This window comes from Vicugna pacos, chromosome 13, assembly GCF_048564905.1.
Source record: "Vicugna pacos chromosome 13, VicPac4, whole genome shotgun sequence".
NCBI lineage: Eukaryota > Metazoa > Chordata > Mammalia > Artiodactyla > Camelidae > Vicugna > Vicugna pacos.
Genome location: NC_132999.1, coordinates 52,947,994 through 52,970,980, shown reverse-complemented (window position 1 = coordinate 52,970,980; position 22,987 = coordinate 52,947,994). Strand labels below are relative to the sequence as shown.

Genomic DNA, 22,987 nt, shown 5'->3' with positions numbered 1-22,987 from the left:
CCAGGGGACAGAGTCCATGCCTTGTTATGTCTGTGACCCAGGGTTGGTCCAAGGTCAGAGCAGGTGGAGCAGGAAGACGGGCAGGGCAGCCAAGTCTTTCCCTCACATTTTCCTGAAGGGCCAGCATGGCCTTTGCAGCTGAGGCCCCATGGTGCCATCGGAAGCCCCTCTTGTCAGGAGCAGGACTTATTCCCAGCCACCCTCTCCCTCAGGTCCCCTCCTGCCAGAGGGGGTGTACATGGGGAGGGAGAGAAAAGGAGAACTTTTCCCAGGATGAACTCCAGGGCGGGAGGCAGGTGCCCACATCCTGCCAGTCTCTGCTAGCCTTTATCTGGCTCCACCCACTCCACTGGACTCTGGGTGGGGCTGCTGGGGCAGAGTCCAGCTGGAGCCAGGTCTGTCCGCCCTCCGGGCCTTGCAAGCGGCTGTCCTGGGTGGGGGCAGGGTGTGCCAGGCGGGCTTGGCATGCCAGCCTCTACTGCTCTGTGGCTGGGGCACCTCCCGGGGCCCTGGCTTGGTGTAACCCATCAGCACATATGCAGACTGATCAGTTTCTATCAGCATCCTCAGCACACATGGGGGTCCTGGGGCACAGACCCCACTCACGTGTCTTGTGTTTTCACACTGGCTCAGAGCCTGGCACACAGTGGAAGGGGGTCAATGAACACACGAATGAGAAGATGACCTCCACTTCCTTGGGGAGAAGGGGGAAGTAGCTGGCGGGCCGGGGTCACGGTGGGGCATTTAAAGGTGGTAGAGACCACTTGTTCTGGGGCCTGGGAGGATGACATCTGTGAGTTCTCATGTCATACTTACCGGAAGCCGGGGACTGCCCCAAGGGTTTTATGTTTATGGGGAGGAAGTACTATTACTGGGGGGCTCCTGTGTAAAAGGGGGATGATAATCATACCCACCCACAGGGATGTGACGGTCACATGAGTTATACAAGGAAAGCCTGTATCAACATCACCACCGAGAAGGAGGCGGGAGAGAGCAGAAGCCAGCTTTTGCTGTAAATTAGCTAAATTGCTGTCTTCTTTATACTTTGACTCAGTGTAATCACCTCTTCCTGGAAGCTTCTGCCCACCCCCAGCTGGCTTAGGTCCCTCCTGGGCGCCAAGGGACACCAGGGCAGACCCCTCCCATGGCCCTCTTCATTCTCTGCCTGTTATCTACCCGCCACGAGTTTCAGGGCCTGACACATAGGAGGAGCTCAGCATGTGGGTGGAAACGCACGCTAACAGGCTCACCTTCTTGGTCCCGTACATGACTTCCATGAACTTCTCGTCGGCATCCTGAAAGCGCTGATCAAGAAAGGAACTTGTCTTCCGCACCAGGTTCCAGATCATGTAGTTGTTCAGCAGGCTGGAGTGAGAGCAAGACAGACAGGCTCAGAAGTAACCCGGGCTGGATAGTGAGCTGCATTTCCCGCCCACTGATCTCTAGGGGATGCCCATGGAGACTCACTCTGGATGGGGTGTGCTACTGGGTTGGAGTGGGGAAGGAGCGTCTATTTCCAAAGCTTGGAGATGTCCTGACCAGAAGGCCAGAGACAGGAAAGGGGGCCCAAGAATTGGAAGGGCAGGAAAGGAAGCTCTGGCCAGCTGGGCCAAGGCCTCTGTGAATGAGAGCTCTCACTGCTCACCCCCTGGACACAGAAAACCATCTGTGGCTGTTGTCACCTTTGCAAATAAGTCACCTTAGCACACAGAGATACAGTGTTCACTATGGCTAACACCCAGCCTCAAACTGGAACCAAGCTAAATGTCTGACAACAGGGGAACTGTGAATAAATAATCATATTTATACCTGATGGAATATTAGATAGCCTTGAAAAAGAGACCTGCAGAGGGTCTGGGATGACACAGGGAAGATGGTTATGATTCAGGTCAAGGGAAAAGAAGACTATATATGTAGTCACAATGATGGGGGAAAAAAAGGAACCATGTATTAGAAAATCCACCTCTGTCTCTTTCACAAACATGCTTCACTACAAACATGAATACACATCCCAGAACAGCAACATGAGTGTTTTTGGTAATTTTAAGTCTGGGGTTTTTTCCCTTGTAGTTTAAAACAATTTCTATAACAAATCTTTAAACAAAAAAAAAAACCCATGGGTGGAAGGGTATATAGCCCAGTGGTAGAGCGTGTACTTAGCATGCATAAGGTCCAGGGTTCCATCCCCAGTATCTCCACTAAAAATAAACAAACAAACCTAATTACCTCTCCCCCCTCAAGAATAAATAAAATAAAAAATTATTAAAATGATAAATATTAATTAAAAACATTAGCTAACATTTACTGCGTCCCACCCAGTGTCAGGCACTGTGTTGACATACTTCACAGCGAATATTTCACTCAGTTCTCACAACAGCCCTACACGGTCAGTGCTATTTATATCCCCATTTTATGGATGAGGAAAACGAACCCACAAAAGGGTAAGAAATGTGCCCCGGGCCACCAAGCTGGTGGGCGGAGGGGCGCAGTGCCCTGCTGCCTCTCATGAAGCCAGCCCAGGGCCCGCTGTCCTGAGTCAGCGCGTCGCCCACCCGGGCTGAGAATGTGTGTGACCGCAGGGGCCCGCCCCAGGCGTCCAGGCGCCCTCACCACTTGTCCGTGTTGTTGATGAGGGCGGAGACCTGCCCCAGGTACTCCTTGTCGTAGACCACGATAGGCTCGGATTCGTTGATCTCCACGGGGTGGAAGATGGTGTTGAGGAAGGGCAGCCAGTTGATGGCGGGCGCCAGGGCCTGGAAGGGGAGAGGACAGTGTGGCTCTGGCTGGGCTGTTGCTCTTCAGAGCCCAGGTCTCCCGGGCGTTCTTGCAAAGAAGGCGTCCTTGTACCTCCCCTGCCCCAGACAAAGCAGAGAGCTGGGTGCTGGCTGCCAGGGCAGGGGCAGAGAGCTGGGCACTGGCTCTCTGGGCAGGGGCAGAGGGCAAACACAGCTGCCTGAGTTCCATCAGAGACACTACACAGAACCGCAAGGTGCCAAACACCCACCTGACACTTGACAAGGAATAAGAGAGACACAGTGACGGCAGCCACCGCTACTATTGGTCAAACCCCTCTGGCGCCACTGCAAGAGACTCACACAGCTTCTCTCAGTTGGACCTCACGACAAGCCTCGGCAGCAGGTACTGTTATCCCCACTTTATTGATGGAGAAACTAAGCCTCAGATGAGTCTGTGATGGATGTGTGTAGAATCTGGAGCCAAACTGCCTGGGTTCATACTCTTCCTAGCTGTGTGACTTGGAGTAAGCGGATGAACCCCTCTGTGCTCCAGGATCTCATCTGGAAAGTGAGGCTCGTCTTCATCACAGAACCCACCTTGCAGGGTTGGTGGGAGGATGAGACAAGCTAATCCTGTCTGTTCTACTCAACAGGTGCTTCCCTAACATCAGTTAGCCTGTATACGATCAGCCTTCTAGATGCCTGGTAACTGCAAAGGTGACAGCAGTAGGGTGTGTAAAGTGCTCCCATGGGGGACTTTTCTCAGGAATGGGATCTGGAAAAGCAAGGGTAGGATGATATCCTTCAGCAAGAAAGGAAGAGCCCTCAGCTCAGCTGATGCACACACAGGAAGCTGTCAGCTCTATTTTGAGATAATTTAAAAACGAGCACCTGTTCCTGGGGCTCCCTACCCACAGAGGCACACTCCCAGCCCCCAGCAGGCTGCAGCAGCCCTGGGCCCACCTAAGGGCAGCCCCGCCGTGCCGAGCTCCCGTCCGTGGGCAGGGTCTGTGTCCACAGCCCACAGTTCCATTTCCCACCAGGCAGCCTCCAGCCACGCTGAGCTATCTTTCAAGGTCCCAGTTACTGTCTTGTGAATGTTTTGATTACATGTTACATAACTTAAAAAAAAACCTATGGTAAAATACACACAATGCAATTTACCACCTTAGCCATGTCTAAGTGTACCGTTCAGTGGCATTAAGTACATTCTAGTTGTGCAAACATCACCACCATCCATCCCCAGATTTCACCTTGCAAAACTGAAACTCTGCACCGATTAAACAATAACTCCCCTCAGGCCCCTCTCTCAGGCCGGGACAAGCACCATTCTGCTTTCTGTCTACGGATCGGACTACTCTAGCTACCTCATGTAAGTGGGACCACACAGTACTTGTCCCTGTGCGACTGGCTAATTTCACTCAGCACGATGTTCTCAAGCAAAGTTACACAACTTTTGAATGGTCTGCTCTGGTACTATTTTTCCCATATGTTCTGTTATTTTTAGTTATTTTTGGTCCATCATTTTACAGGACGCCAGGTTTTTCAGGACTGCATGCACTGGTGTTACAGCAAAAATGCCTGTAATGTCAATCGCTTAGAATGGTCTCTGGCATTTAGCAGGCACTCAGTTGATGTTAACTATTATAATCATTGATTAGCTACTACAATCATCGCTCAAGGTCTCCTAAGAGCAGTCCTGGGCCTGATTCCAAACTCTGTTCTCTGTTCCCTTGAAAAAAGGCCACTGCAAGACAAATGGAGGAAGTGAGAGATGCGTTATAAATGGTTTTCATACAGAAGATCAACTAAGAATGTGCACAGGTGCCTGGCATGAGAGGGGCTCGACCAACAGTAGCGCAGTTGCTGTCACTGTGTCTCCTCTTATTCCATGTCAGTCGGTAACATCGATGAGTCCATAACCTGTGGTAAATATTTTTAACACCTTCAGGGGCAGAGACAGCCATAAAAACCTTCCACTTCACAGTCTGTCTGGTTTTAAAGGGCCGCTCAGCTGTTGGGGAACAAGGACCTCAAAGGACAGAGGAGGGCAGGTCCCGCAGGCCGTGGTGTGCCGATAAACATTTAACAACTGGCTCTCAGTGATGGGGAACAATTTGTATTCCCACCATGACCTACTGCAAACCACCCACCGGGGTCGGAAGAGCAGGGCCCAGGGAGCCCCAGCACATCCCTGCCTGTCTGGCAGCAAGATGACAGAAGAGCCCTGTCTGGGAGTGAGACCTGGTTTGGGGTTCCCACCAGGAACCAGCTCTGGGACCTCAAGTCACTTTGCACCCTTTCTCTAAAATGGAGAAAACAATTCCTGCCAAGGCCTGGCTGCTCTGTGCCTCTCGGGATGGCTTACTCAATAAACTGAGTTTCTTTGTTCCCTGGCTTGTCCATTCCACCCTCTCTTCCTGGCAGGAGCCACTCCCCGCCACTCCCAAGCAGGTAACATCTGGAACTCCTCCTCAAATTTCTGTGGCTGCAAAATTTGAAAGTGTCCAGGTGAGATGGACTTAGAGCCACCCAACTGCACGACTGCTGGCAAAGACCCCTGGGAAAATTGCTAAGTTTAAAAAATGTTGTTTGTACAATTAACGAGAGCTTCAAGAACTGCAGGTGACTAGAACTCTCTGATCGGGGTACAGATACCAGGTGGTGATAAATTTCTATATACTTAACCCAAGCCTGTTCCTTTAGAAGAGCAGGTGTTCTGTGCAGGTAAATTTCCACGACTCTGAAATAAGGTGTGTTCAATACCAGGATTGTCACATTTTCAATCTTTATTGCTTTAGCGAACTCCTAAAATAAACACGTGTGCTTGTCTCCATGGAGATGGCTGTTTTAACCAACCAGACATTCCACTTGTGACTCAAATCCTTTGGGGCACACCAATGAGCTCTATTTTCCACACCCGCAGCCAAAGAGAACTGCTGGTCACCAACCACCCAGCTCAAGTGGGCTTGCAAAGTGGGAGAGAAAAGAGGATGCGCTTAGGCTCTGTCTCAGTTGGAGAATTGAGAGCAGAGGGTCGGGCTCATTCCCAATCAGCTTTTGGTGTGGAAGGTCCTGGAAAGGCATGGGAAGGTCCTAAGGCCCTTAGAGAAGCAACAGAAAGATGTCTGATTCATGGCTCTGAATTCAGGTTCTGCTGCTGGGGGCCAGGCTAGAACCACCCAGCATTCCGTGGGCGAGCCTAGAAGGACACTGCAAAAAGTGGCACACCTTTCCCTGAGACACCTAGACTACAGGAAGAAAACCAAATTTCCGGATACTAGGGAACACAAAGACATTTTCTGTCTGAGAATCAAATTCTTCAGGGCTGGAGACGTGGGTTGTCATCGCCAACAGCAAAGGAATAATACCGGTAACAATCACTGTAATGTGTTAGAGTCACACACGGCAGTTTACAAAATGAGCCCTCATCCTCTGCCTCGTCTCAGCATCATGCAGCCCCCAGGCAGGCCCAGCCAGTACCCATCCAGGGCACCAGGCTTCAGGGGTCCAGGACTTTTTGAGATGCTAGACACAATTTTTTTTTCTATGTACCCATGCCCATTTCTTCTGGGAGAAATGCCGTAGTTTTCAACCTGTCCTCAAAGAAATCTGTGACCTGGAGGTGAGAACCACTGCCCCTCATTTGTCTCTGTCTTCCAGAACAGAGCAGGTGTGAATGAGTGAGTGAAGACAATTTTACAAGGAAGGAAACTAAGGCTCAAATCAGAGGTTATATGACTTGCCCAAGGCTCATGGTGGGGCTGGGCTGGAGTGGTCTTCTGACTCCAAGCCCGGGGCTCACACCACTGCTTGGCTGCTGCCTCTGCTAAAAGCCTCCCCATGCTGGCAGCTCTGCAGCTGGGTGGGAGGAAAAGCCCTTCCTTTCTTGCTTGGAAGAACAGAGCAAAAGTAAAGGTGACAGGACATCTGGGGCTAGAACCTGGAACCCGAGCTGGGGCAGATGTACGCGGGGCTGCTGTGCTTCCTCGCCCACTCTCAGGCTGTTAGTCAGCATTGTGGCCACCGTTGTGGGGAGGGATGGCCAGAGTCCCTTGCGCTGAGAACTGGGCAACTGGATGAAATCAAATCATGTTGCACAAACAGCATCTCCCTTGATCTCCTGGCCTCAGAGTGGAAAAACAGTGCCAGATGGTGCCCAACACAGGCTGCTCATCTCCATAACAACCCAGCCAGCACCACTCACCCTGATGCCAGCTTCTCTGGGGACCTAATGGGCAGCTAGCCCCCAGAAGGGCGCCAGGCTCTCTTGCCATCATCCCCAGCCTCTGCGTAGACCGCACCTCTGCCTGGGACACCTGGTCTGCCCAGCTACTGCTCACCCAATCTTTAGACCTACCCTCCCTGACTTCGTCCTGCCCCTGGCCCCCGTGTCCTGCCTCTCTTGCCCAAGGCACTCAGCAATGAGACTGGGGTTCTTTCCGCACTGGTGTCCCCGACCTGCCTGGAAGCACATCAAGATCAAGCCCCAAGGTGGCCCCACAGACCCTTGTCGGATGGAGGGACGGAGGAGAAAAAGGGGTAGGGGCCCAGGTGTTCTTCACAAAAGGAGAGGAAATGAGCCAAACTCTAATGGGTGGGCAGGACTTGGCTGGGAAGAGGAAGAAAAAAGGGAGGAGGCACTTTGGTGGAGAGGCGTGGACATCCTTTCCAGTGGAAGAGCGAGCCCAGCCAAGCATCCCATGGCAGGAAATGGGAATACTGGCCAAAGTCACTGTGCTGGTTCCTCTGTGACCCTAGAACCTGGGAGAAGGCTGGACACCAACCTGCCATGAACTGAAAAGAAGGAACAAACCAGCAGACCATCAACTCACCACCTGCAAGTCCCAAGTAGCCACCAGGGGGCAGCCTTTGGTAGAGGCTGACTTACAGAGGGGCCGTCTTCTCAGATGGGTAACACTCAGTACAGAGAGCATTGCAATTCGGATTTTACAGGTCCAGGAGGTCGCCAGGGGTCGCGGTCAAGAGCAGAGCTTCAGTGAGCCAAGCCTGAGTCCAGTGCCCAGCTCCACTGCCACCTAGGAACACGTCACCTAACCCCCTGGCTTGGAAAAGGGAGGTGACGACAGAACCCACCCCTCACGTTCATTTGCTGTACACCAGACTTGATGCACCTGAGCTCGAGACCAGAAATGCTCAATCCATGTGAGCTATTATCATGATCACAGAGTCTTCCCAGGTAAATGCTGTTTCAGAGAAGCAGCCTGGCGTAGGGCAAGAGACTACCTTTGGAGTCACCAGCTGTGTGGCCTTCAGCAGGTAACTCTACCTCTCTGAGCCTCAGTTCCATCTGTGAATTGAGGATAACAACCACCCCTGCTTCATGGGGCTGTCCTGAGGGTCTGATGAAGTAAGTGTAAACACCCCCAGCCCGGTGCCTTACGTCCTGAATTCCACGGCTATCCCCGCCGCCACACAGAGCTCAGTTACCTGCAGCTCGGCCGCCGTCACTTTGTGGTAGATGAGCTCCTCGTCCCGGCGCTTCTCCTGGGGGATGGTGATGTTGGCCAGCGCCGTCTCAAAGTCCAGGATCTGCTGCATCTGGGGCCGGATGGAGTCCTCGTCCCCTCCGCCCAGCAGCTTCCCCAGCTGGACCATGTAGTTCAGGTATCCTGTCAGCACCTGTGGGACCCGGCACCCCCCATCCATCAGAGGCTGCCACTGCCCACTGGACGAGGGGGACAGGGTGGGGCAGGCCAGCTGCAGCCCAGTGCAGGGGGCATCGGGGCTGGGTGTTGACCCTGGAAAACATGCTGGAAACTAGCTTCAAGAATGATTCTGGCAGTGCCTCTCTTCACTGGTTCCCTGTGGCTCTCAGGATAAAGCCCTGCCCTGGCCCACACTCCCTCCTGGACACTTGTCACAGGACAGCCACCAATGGGGCCATCTCTCAGTTCTTGGGGTATGCTTCTTTTGAACCACCCTGCTCTACCAAGCTCCCACATCTGAATTAGGTCCCTGGGTTACTTTCTCTCTCGGCTCACCCTTCCCTTATCATAATTTGTCATCATGCTGCTAATCCGGTGGTTAGTTATTCAACATCTGCCTCCCCTCCTAGGCTCAGAGTCCTGTGCGGCAGGGACCAGGCCAGTCTTGTTCACCGTTTTCTCCCCAGCATCAGGCACTTAGTAGGAACTTGCTCAGTACAAGGGGGTGGGATCATGAATGCACAGACAATGAACCTCAGACCAGGTCTCCCCAGGACATCACGAAAGACAGCCGGGGGAGGGAGAGGTGTGGGCTTTGGAGTTAGTGGACCTGGATGAGAATCTCAGGGTTAGTTGGAAGGCCAGAGGTAATGTGTATAAGAGGTGGTGGCCATTATCACTGCCTTGCTTGAGAATGGGGACTTGTCCCCTGCCCACTGTGTCCACGGTGCCTGAATGTGAAAAAGCCTCAATCTAGAATGGGGACAAATGACAACCCTTCCCTGCCAGGGACTGTCTATCATTTATTAGGTAAGTGACACCTCTATGCTCCTTCAGCTTTAATGACCTGCATAGGTGTGGATACTGAGGGGACCCTGATGGGGACAAACCAGGGAGAGAGGTGGCTAGACAGGAGTCACTCTCTTTGAAGAGGCACGCCTACCTTCTCATTTTCAGTTTTGTTCAGGTAATAGTCCCTTGAGGGTAAGCCCAGGCCAGACTGGTCCACCTGGAGAGAAAGGCAGGAATGAGGGGGGATAACCTGTCACATATGCACACACCTGCACAGGCACGGCCTCTGCCCACCGTGGGGACAGCTGGCACGTAGCAAGAGAGAACTAGCTCGGGCCCCAGCAGGAGCACAGGCTGGTAGCTGAGGCCACCCCAGGATGGGCCCCCAGTGAGGGGCTGTGTTCCTTCCCACACACGTGGTCAGATGCAGAGATTCCGGGCCCTTCTGAAGGGCCAGACAGAGCCACCTTCCTCTTTAAACTCCTCCGAGGCTCAGCAGAGCACCTCTACTTCGTTACTCCTCCCAAGATGGTGAGCGGTTGAGAGCCACTCACAAGCTCTGTCACTTTGGTCAAGTTACTGAACCTTTCTGGTCCTCAGGTTCTTCATTTGGAACATAGGGGAAATAACACCTAACCCTCAGGGCTGGGATGAAGATTCAAGGACAGAGTGCCCGCGGAGGGGCTTGCTGATTGCTGGGTGGGTGGGGAGGGTCAGTCCCTGATAGCTACTTGACCCTTATCAGAACCACTTTGACCTGCCTAGAGTGGGTGTTATATAGTTCATTTGACTGACAGGGAAACTGCAGCTCAGAGAGGTTGAGGCACTTGCCCCAGGTCACACCGTGAGTGAGTGGCAGAGGTGGGTGGGAACTCAGTCTTCAGGACCCCCAGCCTTGGTCTCTTGCCTCTGCATCTGAGGATGGGCAGACCAGGGCTGGAGCTCCCCTGGGTGTTCTGATACTCAGTCTGGGGCAGGCTCTGGCAGGAAGAGATGGACTCAAAGCCATCCCAAGCAGAGCCATGAAGTTCGGGGGCTGAGGTGGGGAGACCAGGAGGTGGCTCCAGCTGTGCCCAGAAATTGACATCACTCTTGGGGTGCACAGTGACCAATCAGAACCCCAAAGATTCACCTGTGCGGCAGTGAGCCCACCCACTCAAGGAAGACAAGCCTGCCCTTTTACAACCTCTTGCCCGCAAAAATCTCACAGTTGGGAGCCTGCAGAAATAACCAAGGCCCAGAAACCAGAAACCTGCAGCCCAGGGCAAGTGCCCTACCCCGCTGCTTGCTAAACTTTAAGCAGGCCCTGAGATCATGCCCCGTGCTCTTCCTGGGCCTCCAGGCCAGCTCACCTGGATCACGTTGCTGTTGGAGTTCTTGGAGTCGGCGCTAACGTAGACAGAGAAGAAGGGCGAGGTGCGGTAGTGGGATGTGACCACCTGCAGGGTGTCCTGGAAGTTGTCCTTGTCCCAGGGCCCGGTGATGTTCCAGCCCCCAAGCTGTGGGGATGGAGAGGGAATGGGGAGGGGATGAGGTGGTGGGAGACCCGGGGGAGATTCTGATTCTGCGGCTGACTTGCTCTGTGACCCTCTGCAGCCCCCTGGCCTATCTGAGCCTCGGGAGCAAATGAAAGGGACTGTCTGTTTTCACTAGGGGTTTCCAGCCAGTGAGCTGGAGATCCCCAGGGAGCAAAGACTTAGCCTAAACAGGAGAGTCATGAAGCCACATGTGGCTGCTCCCTCGGTGGCTGGGGAAGGGGATGGGAAGGAGACTTTTCCTGTACTCTGGTCACTTTTGAATACTCAATCAATGAACTACAGTGAATATAATTCCTATTACATCAGAAATTCAACTGTGTCCATAAAAAAAAGGTCTGTATTTTTTAAGAGGTCGATGAATTATGGTTGATTTGAGTTTCTCTCAGAGCTGGGACTTTTTTAATCTCCTCAGTCTTCCCTGGTTGGGTCAGTGTTGGCACGTGAGGCCTGTGCCGGAGGGGAGAGACTGTCCACTCCCCAGTGCCCACAGCTCCCCATCTGCCAGTGCCCCACCCAGCCGGGGGAGGGGCAGGGGTAAGAGGAACTGGGGGAGGGAGCAGAAGGCTGCCAGAAAACACCCAGGCCACCCTTCCATGTGTGCTGGGCAGCCCGGCTGGCTTTGGACAGTCCCCTCAGAGTTCATCTGAAGCTGACTGGAAGGTGCCCAGGAAGAAGAAGACTCATTCTGCTCAGCAGGACGTGGAGGCCCCAGGGCAGTGCAGCCCTCCTCACAGGGAGGGCTCTGCGTCTGATCCAAGGCTTTCTCTTGGTCCTTCCAGAACACACCCCACCTCACACACAAACATGCCCTCTGAGGAAAAGTAAGCAGCAACATAGAGAAACATTTTCCTTGTACAGCTGGCCTGTGGACCACTCACAGGTGCCCAGAGACACACACACGTGACAGACATCCCCACACAACGACACAGACATTCCCGGCTATGCCGAGGTGCACACGTATGCGCACACACACTCAGCCCGACCCGTCAGCAGATAGACAGACTCTGATCCAGGTGGGTGAGGTGGCTGGAGGGGTGAGGTGGCGGGGTCCTGGTGGTAGCTGAGAGCTGGGACGGAAGCTAGGGCAGGGGTCACGGGGAAGAGGAGTATGGGGAGGGGACAGGGGTAAAAGGGAGAGGGCTGTGGGAGGAGCAGGGCAAGGGTTCACCTTCTCAATCAGCTCCATCAGGGGCTTAGCCTTGAGCTCCTCAATCCTGGTTTCATTCATACATGCACGGTAATACACCTGGGCCTTCCTTTCCGCCTCGCTCACACTGGCAGTGGCGTTTTCTGGAATGACAGAGGACAGCAGTTTGCAACATGCTCCCATTTGCACACTGGGTGGCCCTGGCAAGTATCTCTCAGAGCCTCGCTGTTCTCAGCTGTGAGAAGAGCTCGGACTTCTGCCTGTCGGTGCAGGTGAGGAACCCAGTCATGATGGGGATGTGACCGCCGGTGGGCAGGCCGGGCACAGAAGAGGCGCTCCTCATTTCAGGTGACTGCAAGTCAGGACCGTGTTTCTCCCCCTCTGCTGGACGGGTCCACACACATGTCCCTGGATTGGCAGCACAGGCCCCCCAGCAGGAGGACAGCCTGCCTTTTCTGCCAGCCAGCACGTGGCCCAAACACCCCTGCCTGGCACGTGGCACAGGGACCTATCTTGGTCGTCAGATCCCAGATGACCTTTCTTGCGATAATGACTGGACTTGGACGGAAGCTTTAAAGGCCTCATTCATTATGAACTGACTTTCCGCTTCTCCCTGAGAGGGGCGGGTGTATTCATCAGACTTGGAGTTGATGCAGAGGCCGTCTGCCATGTTCCTTCCCAACCCCCGCAAGCAGCATCTCAATCCCTTACACCAGGACCCCCGGGAGACTCTGTCCCTTCTCCTTGTCCTTGGTGCCCTGGTCTGGATGCCACGTGCTGAGGGCCATGTTCCTCTACGTGCACAAGCCAGGGGCAGGGTCCCGTCAGCACCCAGGGAAGGTGACCGCTCCCCACAGTTCAGGGCACGAAGGATCTGCCACGTGCCAGGGCTCCTGGGCCTGAGCCTTTGTCTCAGCACCCTGCTCCAGACCCCGCCGGGGTCCCCGATCCCCTCCACTCCTTCGGTCCATTCTGCTCCCCACCCTGGGGAGCTCCTCACTGCTCCAGCCATTTTTCCTCATTTCATACTCATTCTTCCTGGATCCTGAAACTCCTTCCTTTGCTTCCTTCAAAGAGTCCCCTAAACTCTGCCTCCACCATGAAGACTTCTGGCAGAACTTCATCCATTCATTCACTAAACAGATACTAGGTGCCTTCCCTGTGCTGGGCTCTGTGGAAGCTTTGGGGACGCAAAAGACAACATCCCTGTCCCCACAGAACTTCCCTTCCAGCGTGAGGACACAGGCAACAAACAAGTAAACACACAAAGAGAAAGCTCACCCTGGCCTTCTACATGGGACACTGTCAAACCCCACACAGCCTTCAAGGCCCCTCAGAGGCCCTCTTGCCTGGGAAGCTTCTCCTAAGATGCTCATTAATGAAGGGCCTCAACACGGAGCACCCACTGGGTGCCAGGCACCAGGCTGGGCACTAGGCTTTACGGACATGAATAATATCCATTACTGCTCCCAGAGAGCCCTTGGTCATAAGGTGACACAGGTGTGACTGCACGACAGGAGAGTGCTCTGATTAATGCCAATGGTTTTGAGACCCATAGAAAAGTCACACCCATTGGTGGTATGAGGAGGGTTGGGGTGGGGGTGTCTCCAGAGGACGTTCCACTGTTTGAGCTGGTTCTGAAGGATGAAAATTTATTCACCAGGTAGAAATGAGGGGAAAGGGCAGCAGGTTTAGGGGAACATGGACAGTATGAGGAAAACAGCATGCTGTTTGGAGAAAAGAAATCCGTTTGGTGCAGCCTGTTTCAAAGGGCAAGTGTCATTTCCTGATCAGTCTAATCAGCTTTCCCAGCTCCTGTTCCATGGGCTCCCCTACCCCTCAAGTCTTACCATAAACAGCATCACTTGCTGAAGTCAGAGTGACAGCCCTGAACAGGGGATGGGATTAGCCTGGGGCTAGTTTGAAGGGAGATATGGAGACAGAGGTCCAGGGGCCTGCGTGCCGAGGGGCTAGGATGGAGACCACAGGCGACCACTGCCAGGCCCTGGAAACACCTGTTGTCCCCCAGGCCCTGCTGGAGCATGAGAAGAGCCTTCTGGAGGGGGAGGGTAGACGTGGCGGAAGCTGGACTGTGCCCTGCTCCTCAGATTCAGGAAGTAGAACATCAGGGAAAGCAATGGGGGGTTCCCCACCCACCTCCCAGGGGTCTAGTTTCGGTGACAACATCCCCCAGCAGCTAGGCTCTTGAAGAACCGTCACTGCTCACCAGACCCCAGAAGCGGCATCCCACTGCTCACAGTGGCTCTGGCCATGACCCTGAAATGCCAGGCCAGCAGTGGGGGAGGCATGCTCTGCGTGCTCTGGCCCTCGAAATGGCTGGCATTTCCCTCCTCGGTGGCCCCAAGGCCACCGAGATAAGAGGCCCAAAGAAAGGCTCCCAAAGAACCGCCTGGCTGTGCTCCTTACAGTGAGTTCCAGGTGGAATCCCCTTTCCCAGACACACGTATACAAGCCCCAGTGATCGCTGGGAGGAGGAGGGGTGTGTCGGCCTCCCTCTCTCCCTCACTGATGAGTTTAAACTTCCTTCCTCTCAGCTCCGCACCCCGCCTATCACCCCCGCTTGTTTCCCCATAAATGTTTATTAAGTTCCAATGGTCTGGTGGATGCCAGGCAGGCTGTGGAGGAGGCGGCGAGCAACGTGGACCTGGGTCTGCTTGCATGAAGTCCGCAGTCTGGTGGGCCAGACGGACAGCAGTACAATCGATCATCGCAAGGCATTGGATCACACGTGGGGTGAATGCTAAGAGGAGAAAGTTCAGGGGGCACTGAGAGCATGGCAGGGGGAGGCCAGGAAATCCCTGCCAGAGCGCTGGGGATGAAGGATGAGTTCTACGTGAAGTGGACGTGGGTGGGGGCTATGCCTCACCCACAAGTCCGCGTCCCAGTGGCCCCTGTTCCCCCGGCACTGGGCGGGCACACAGTGGCCCTCAGCAATGTTTGCTGGAAGAACAGAGCCTACTTCTGGTGAGGAAGGATGCCGCATCTAGGGGACGAGAGGGCAATGAGGCCAGTGCCTGCAGGAGACCTGCGTGGGGAGGAAGGGAGGCCAGCAAGGCAGGAAGGGGTAGGAGTGTGAGCCCCACCGGGAGCTGGCATTTGTATCCCAGCCTCCATCTTCCCACGCGGATGCTGGCTGGGGCAGGAGCCCCGGGAGCAGGTAGAACTCCTCCACTTCCCCCACCCCCCGCCTCCCTCTGGCTCACAGAGCCCATCGAGACAACCCTTGGCCCATTCTCCACCTTCTCTCCTTCCTCCTCACTCACAGGGCACCCACGACCCGGCAGGCTCCTTAGGGGACAAGAGCGGAAGCGAAGCGGCCAGGTGGAAAGCCACTGCAGTAGACCAGGTAAGTGATGGAGGGATGGTGGGGGCTTGGGCCAGGGTGGCAGCAGAGAAAGGGTAAGAAGTAGGGGGAACAGGAGAGAAACAGGAGTCAAGACGCTTCAAGTTTCCTCGGCCTGAGGAAGGGGGGTGCTGAGATGCAGAAGCTGGGCATGGAAGGCGGGTTTGGGAGTGGAATAGCAGTTCAGTTTTAGACATTTGAAGTTTGAGATGTCTATTAGACACCCAAGTGCAACCTTAGGGGTAGTTTATGGAGCTGTTGTCTTGAATACTTTTAGTTCAAATAGGCTGGAATATATAAATTCCTTCAAACTGCTAGAGGGCCCTGCAGCACGCATTCTCAACAGGGGCAGTGTTCTCCTAAAGCCGGGAGAGGATTAGCTCTGAGATGGCAGAAAACACCTTACGCTTTTCGTGTATACACACAGTGCATACAAGCACGCAGTTCATCTGTGGGAGTAAAGTTTTAGGGAGGGGGCGGTCATGAAAAAAGGGTGAGAAACACTATCGTGGGTGATCTGGGCCCTGCCACCTCCCGACTGCCAGCTGCTGCCTGTCTTCTGCTCCCAAGCACCTACCCCAGGGCCACCGTGCTCACTGTTCCTCCTGCCGGCCACACTCTTCCCCTCACATCCGTGTGGTCTGTTCTCTCACTTAATTCAAGCTTCTGCTCAAATGTCCCCTCCTCTAATGCCCATCCTTCCTGATCACTGTGGCTACCATCACCTCTCTCCTCTCTGGACCAACATCCTACTTGATTTTTTCAAAGCCCTAACTCTCCATGACCATGTTATTTATTTACTCATTTATTTGTTTACCGACTGTCTTCCCTGCGGGAATGTAAGCTCCATGAAAAAAGACGGTTTATGCCTTACACGATCCCAGGTACCTAGCGATGCTGGCAGTTGGTGGACGGTACATAACTGCTGAGTGTTAACTGAAGGAGTGTTCTGGGAACTCCGCAGAGAAAGGCATCAGTCACGTCAGCCTGAGGGAGGAGACGGTTTCAGAGTGAAATCAGTCACAGTTAAAAGCCTGGTTTTCTTTAAGACAGCCTGCCTGTGTTTACTTCCCCGAAGGAGGGAGCAGGCCAGGAGGAATCAACTGGGCGGCTTCCATGACCCAGCAAGGGGCCACCTTTTGGAGACGGTAGCACTTCCTGGGCCCCAGGGGTATGGAAACAATTTGACAACCCAGGGCCAGACAACAGGGCTCCCAACAGCCTGGGTACTTCCTCCCAGGGACCCAGAATTCCAGAAACTTCCTCAGTCACTTCCCCAAAGTCCCAGAGAGGAAAGACAGCACACCGTTTAATCGGCCCGCTTCTTCCTCTGGGAGTTTTTATTGGAACACCCTTTCCCACATCGCTCCCAGGGAGGAAACAAACGCTCCCGCAGCTGGGCGGGCTGCAGGGATGGGGGTCACTGGGCGTTCGGCGGCGGCCGCACCCCACCCTCTCTGCGCGGCAGCTGGGCTGGCTGGCCAGGACCATGTGGGGCCCGACTCCACATCAGGACAGGACCGGCGTTTGTTTCAGATAAAACACAGAAGCAGTTCAGACACTGCCCTTTGGGAGCCCCATCTGATGAGGGTAAGAGGAGGAGCTGATAAGGAGGTGCCTTTTTTGTGGAAGAACAAAAATCAAGCTAAGACCATTGCCATTTACTGATGACCACTGCTGGTTCGGCCATGTGCTGGGATCTTTTCATCACCACACTGACGCCCTGAGGTGGATACTGCTGCCCCATTTCACAGAGGCGGAAAATGACGTACAAGGAGATGAAGGGACTCGCCGAGGGAGGCAGAGCTAATACTCAGGACACTGGAATTTGAACCCACATGGTTTTAAGTCTCCCTGGGAAGTTGAACTGCTTCCTCTGTGTGTGGGTGTGGCTGTGGGTGTAAATCTTGTCTTAACAGTTTCCGCTGGCGAGAGGCTGAGTAACTGGTCCAAGGTCATACTAGTGAGTGGCTGAGGCCAGAAGAGAGGCCTAAGCTCTCTGTGCCTCCCTTTCTCTTTCCTGCAGGTTCGCCTGAAAACCAGGGGCAGACCTGAAGCAGTCCAGCCGCCCTAAGAAGCCCTGGATACCCACTCCCATCCTTGGATCAATCCATCAATCAATCCATCTGACCATTCCCCAAACAGAAAGAAGGGCCCACTGCTGCCAGCACAATATTGAATAGAAAGCATTTCAGATGCAGACCTTGTCCATAGAGATTCCAACATGCACAGGAAGATGCAAGTACTGTAGACAGTAAATATTGGAAAAACAAATTAAAATAAAAATAGAAGTGATGTCACAGGGCAACATGACTAACTGCCAAGTCATTGATGTGGCCAGATTCAATGCTACTGGAATGATGCTATTTGTATTTCTCAGGGAGACTGGCATCAGGGGTAGAAGAAAGGGAGACCGCTAACATTCTTTATGGAATCTGTGTTGCGCACATGGTTACAACACGCAGGGATCAATTTTTCTTTGCATGCTACTCTTCTTATAATATAAAATACAGTAAATATGACAGGCACACAACGTATAATTGTGGCTCAAGTCCAGAGAGGCCCTTTGGTAGCCACAGAAGGCGTAACAGAAGAAGCAGGTTTGAGAAACGTCTTGCAGGATAGGGAGGGGTGGGGGAGGCCTTCTAGGTGGTGGAACAGTCTGTGCTAAAAGCACAAGCTGGAAAGCTTAAGGCAAGGCCCAGTCTAAGGGGTGATGGGCCCAGCTGCATCCTTCCTCTGGTAAAGGCAGGACACACCGTTGTCTCCTACAAAGACAGCCCAAGCTGGTAGCTCGGGTGGGTACAGAGTGTCTTTTGGGTGAGGCATCTGTGTCTCATGCATCTGGGGTCACCCGCCTCTAGTCATCAGGCTGCCAGGTCATGCCACAGTGGCACCAGGTCCGGTTCAACCCACCTGCTACAGATCTGCCTGGATTTCCTCTCAGGGAGCCAGAATGAATTCACTGTTTACAGAAAGAAGCGGCTTGCCCGAGGTCACACAGCAAGATGCTGGTAACAGCTGTTCCGCCCGGCTGGCTGACCCAGCCCTCTTCAGCCTCTGAATGGTCCTCCTCTTCCGAGAGAAGCCACCCCCCAGGCCAGCTTGGACAGCCAGGTACCCCTGGAGTCCCAATCCCCTCAGCTCCAGCTCTCTCCTGAGGCCTGCTGGCTGACCTCTACGTCTGGGGGAGCTGAAACCAGCCTGGCCTTGAGCCCAAGAATGCACCAGCCCACGTTCCTGCATACTTTGGTCACCCACTCACCCGCTTCCTGTCCCTTCAGGAGTTTTCAGGTATCAGAGCCCCAGGTATGAAGGCCCACAGGTGAGGGGCCGTTTCCAGACCAGTTCCCAGGAGAGAGCCCAGGGGGAGGGGAAGCCAGGATAGGTCTTGTGAGGAAGCTCTTGGTCAGTACGACAGGAGGTGACTCCAGCTGCTGTGTTCATTGGGCCTGGGCCAGGTCTCACCCGGCCTGGAGAACTCAGTCATGCAGCCACGGGGGAAAGGAGGTTGGCAAACTGTATTTCTGGGCTGCTCTGTGACCTCAGTGTATACAGCAGAGAAAAAATACAGGTCTGAGGACCCACCGTTCTGGGGCTGAATCCCAGCTCTACCATTTCCTAGGAAATACGTTTCCTTTGTATTTATGAGTCTCATCTAGAAAATGGGCAGATACAGCCTATTCCATAATTTAAATAAAATAATACAAGTAAACAACCCAGCATGGTTATGGATATGCCCTGTACCCCCTTCCCCGATAACAGGGTCCATCAGTGCTTCTACAGGAAATAAAATAAGCAATAATTACTCTTTCTTCAGTCATCCAATTAACTCTTAGAACAATCCTACCAGTGCTCTGAGTGAGTTCCCACTTTAGAGGGGAAGAGCTGAGGCCCAGAGAGGCTCCTCAGCCTCTCTGCAGTCACACAGCCTGCAGGGAGAGGTCTGGGCTGGAACTCACCTTCCACCACCGGGAAGGGCAGCTCTGCTATGCTGAGCACCTATTAGGTGCTAGGCTCTGTGTTAAGCACTCTGACCCATCACATGTGAGACCATTTCACAGTAACCTTGAGTGTCAGGTGGCATCATTATCTCCATTTTACAGATAGTGAAGCTAAGCTGGAGAGAAGCCAGGTCACTTTTCCAAGGTCACACGTGGTGAGCTAGCATGCCTGGGCTCCTGATAACCACCAGGCTGTGGCCCCAGGGCCAGGGGCTTGAACGCAGAGTTCTGGCTGTTCCATGTCCAGCTCAGTGCAGCTCCCCCACCACACCTTGACCCTCAGGGACAGTGTGGATGTAAGGCCAGAGCCCAGAACTGGAGGCCACTCCTCACAGGCCCTGCCACCTGGGGAGAGGGGCAGGAGGATGGACTTGTCCTGGCCTAGACCCAAGGTCCTCCTGAGAAGACCCAGCCCCAGAACCAGCAGGATCAGGACTCACGGGCACCCTATAAAAGGGCTGCTTCTGGGCCTGACTGGGAGTTAGAGGGCCCGACGTCTTGCTTCCCATCCCCTCTCAGTGCTAACTGCCCCTGGGCTGGAGCCCCTCTCCATTCTATACTGGCAGGGTGTCTGTGGCAAAGTTACTTAACTTCTCTCAGTTTCCTCATCTGTAAAATGGGAACCACTGTTCCTCAGTCCCAGTGTAGCTGTGAGGATTAAGGAGGCAGCGGATATAAAGAGCCTGGTACAGAGCAGGGTGGGGAGCAGACACTCAACAAGTGTCAGCCTTTTTCCCTTGGGCTCTCAATGCACTCTGCTTCCTGCAGGACCTCTCCAACAAGATGGGCAGGGAGCCGTACCGCCCCTTGAAACTGGAGGAGGTGGTGTGGGACAGGGAAAGGACACGTGACCAGGAGTCAGGCAGCCCCAGCTCTGCCACCTCCTAGCCTGTCTCGAGGAGTTCTCGGGACTTCAGTTTCCTTATCTGTCAAGTGGGGTGAGCAATACCTTCCTAGCTCCTACCCCACAGGGTCAAGTAAGAGGGAATCTACAAAAGAGCTCTGTAAACTAACAAGTGCCGGGCAAAGGTCAAAGGTGATAATAAGAACAGTGACACCAACACAGACAGCAGCCTCCATAATATGGCCGGCCTAGGCACAGCACTTTAAAGATATTTTCCCATTTAATTTTCATAACCTGGAAGAGGCCTGGTTCTCACTGTACTTACTGATGAGAGAAGAAGCCCAGAAAGGTTATGTAACTGACCCAAGATCACACAGTTCATGGTAGAGCCAGGACTTGAACCCAGGTCCTGGTGACCGAAGCAGGGACACCAGTCCGTCTTGTTGTCCTGCCTGGACTACCCTCCTGCTTCGGTTGATGGTCCCAGCTTAGCCCCTGTGTCTTTAGATGCTAGGGAAGGGACATCCCTGAGTTCCAGTCTGGCTACCACAGACAGATTTGCTGAAATGAAAGTCTCGGTCTCCTACCAAAGGCACTTGGATGGCATAAAGCCGGCAGGGGGCTTTGCTGTTCCTGACGTATGGAGTTCCCTCGGCCCCACTGCCACCCACCACCCTGCTCTGACCCCTAGGAGGACAAGCAGGGGCTGCCGAGGAGCCCACCCAGGAGCTGCTGGGGGCCAAGGAGAAGCCGCGGGTGGGTGTCACCCTGCAGCAGCCATGGCCCCTGGGGCTGAGACGGGAAAGAAAGGAAAAGTCTCCTTAACCTGGTTTGCTTATTCCTGCTTTCTTCTAAAAGACACAGTTGCCTGGAATTCATGATCATCAAATTAGACTCTTTACCTGTCTCATAGGAAGGTTTCTGCCCCTTTGAGAAGATCTGTCCCCTTTCGGTGTCTTCTTCAATTTATCTACTTTGAGTATCATGAGAGTTTTTTAAAAACTTAATTTAATAAGTATTTGTTGCATCTAAGTCCTGCCATTGATGGATTAACTAACTGGCTTTTCATGATTTAGCCTCTCCCGGCATTTAGGGTCCGAGGATGGGGCGGGTGTCAGCTAGGAAGCAGGGGTGGCGAGGATCTCGGCTCTAAGGGGTTTAAGTCAGAACCTTTAGAGGTTACAGCACAGGGTGTTTTGACTGCACGTGGAGGAGCACCCCAACGGGCAGACAGTAATTCAACAGACATGTAACCAGGGCTACAGCTGCAAACAAGACAGACGTGGGATTCTAATCTGAGGATAAAACCACCAATGCCAAGGTCAGCTAGAGGTGCTGAAGGCCTAACAAGGTATAAAGAGAAGAACTTTGGCTAGATGGCGTATCATGCAAGCCTGAGAACAATGAGGCTAAGGAAGACAATGCCTACGATGAATAACGCCCAGATAAACCTCTGTTAAAACTTTTATCAGCTCACAACCTTAAAATCCAATCTAGTGTGCTCAGCCTTGATTCCTTTTGCTCACAACTTGTAAAACTCACAGGCAATACTGATCCAAAACTAAGCCACAGCTTGAAGCCACAAAAGCCACAACTAAAGCTACCAGTTCCTGTGCACCTACTATGTGCCACACATACCACACTAACGCTTCACGTGCATGTGCTCGAGTTCTGGAAACTCTGCAGTTTGGGTGTTATTAAACTTTCGGTGTTATAAAAACTCCTGTTTTTATAGATGAAGAAAGTGAGGCTCAGAGATAAGCACCTTCCTCAGGCTCACATGACGAGTGATGGGGCAGACATTCCAACCCAGTCTCACTCTTCTCCTATCTCATAGGAAAGCCTTTCATCTCCCCATTCTGCCAAGGTCTTCCTCTTACCGGGCCTGGCCAGGCAGGTCCAGCAGACAGCCCTCCCTTGCAGCCCATCCACTGGTCCTCTGCTGAGTGCTTACCAAGGAGGTGCTTGATGATGGCTTGGTTGTGTTCCCAGAGGTTGCTGAAGGTCCCCCAGCGCGAGTGGCCATCAGGCACCGGGTTGGCTTTGATCCAGCCGCCGCAGGCGTAGGTGAAGAAGTCCTGGCAGGGGTCCACCGTGGGGTCCATGGAACTCAAGATGGAGCTGGTCACTGATATGCAGGCCTCACTTAGGCACACCGGTGGGGTTCCTGGCAGGGGTCAAGGACAAGAGGCCAGTGAAGGGTAAGCAGGGAGGAGGCTATGGGAATACAGTGCAGGTGGCCTGGGACCCTGGGGTGCCACACCCCACCCCAGCCCTGACCAAACAGATTGGGAACTGGACAATCACTAGACCACTACAGAGAAAAGACTTCTGTAAACTCATGATCTCCTCACTTGTAAATTAGACCTCTGTCTAGCTGTCTGAAATCTTGTCTATGGTTTTAAAAAGTATTCAGAACCAAGGTGTTTTTTTAAATCAGTCCTTCCTTCCACAAATATTCATTGATTTTTTTTTTATTATTATTATTTCCTGGTGCTCAACAAATTCATTCACTCATTCATACATTCATTTATTTAACAAAATAATTACTATCTTCCAGATTCTTTGCTGAGTGCAGTGTGTGTGTGTGTGCGTGTGTGCATGTGTGGTGAGAGATATAAAAGGCAAAGACTTTTCCTTCAAGAGCTAATAATTTAGTTGGGGATACAAACATCATACAAGAAAAATGAAAAGACGACATTAGGAGAAACGTCCATCATTTATTCTACAAGCATACATTGAGGATATTTAGTTCCTGCCAAGAGAGTGATACAGACAATATGGTGCCGGGACTTAGGGAGAAGGAGAGACTATTAGGAATAGAAGGAAACTATGAAAAATCATTCCCACTGAGTACAAGGCAGGAAAATCACTGAATCTTCAAAAAAATAAAA

At 53.1% G+C, this 22,987-nt stretch overlaps 1 protein-coding gene and 1 long non-coding RNA gene across 5 annotated transcripts in view; one reads left to right on the top strand and one right to left on the bottom strand.

The window, feature by feature from the left end:
- ECE1 (endothelin converting enzyme 1) overlaps positions 1–22,987 on the bottom strand; it is a 105,538-nt gene that overhangs the window by 15,653 nt on the left and 66,898 nt on the right. For all 4 annotated transcript variants that reach the window (XM_072975189.1, XM_072975188.1, XM_072975187.1 and 1 more), the window contains 7 exons: positions 22,048–22,260; positions 11,903–12,024; positions 10,549–10,695; positions 9,348–9,413; positions 8,187–8,378; positions 2,611–2,753; positions 1,251–1,365 (listed from right to left, as the gene is read on the bottom strand). In XM_072975189.1, the coding sequence (XP_072831290.1) occupies positions 1,251–1,365; positions 2,611–2,753; positions 8,187–8,378; positions 9,348–9,413; positions 10,549–10,695; positions 11,903–12,024; positions 22,048–22,260 (998 nt within the window). The remainder of the gene's footprint in view (positions 1–1,250; positions 1,366–2,610; positions 2,754–8,186; positions 8,379–9,347; positions 9,414–10,548; positions 10,696–11,902; positions 12,025–22,047; positions 22,261–22,987) is intronic.
- On the top strand, positions 14,975–17,526 carry LOC140700958 (uncharacterized). Its single transcript, XR_012079723.1, has 3 exons — positions 14,975–15,059; positions 15,168–15,248; positions 17,272–17,526. It is a non-coding gene; the product is annotated as an uncharacterized lncRNA (long non-coding RNA).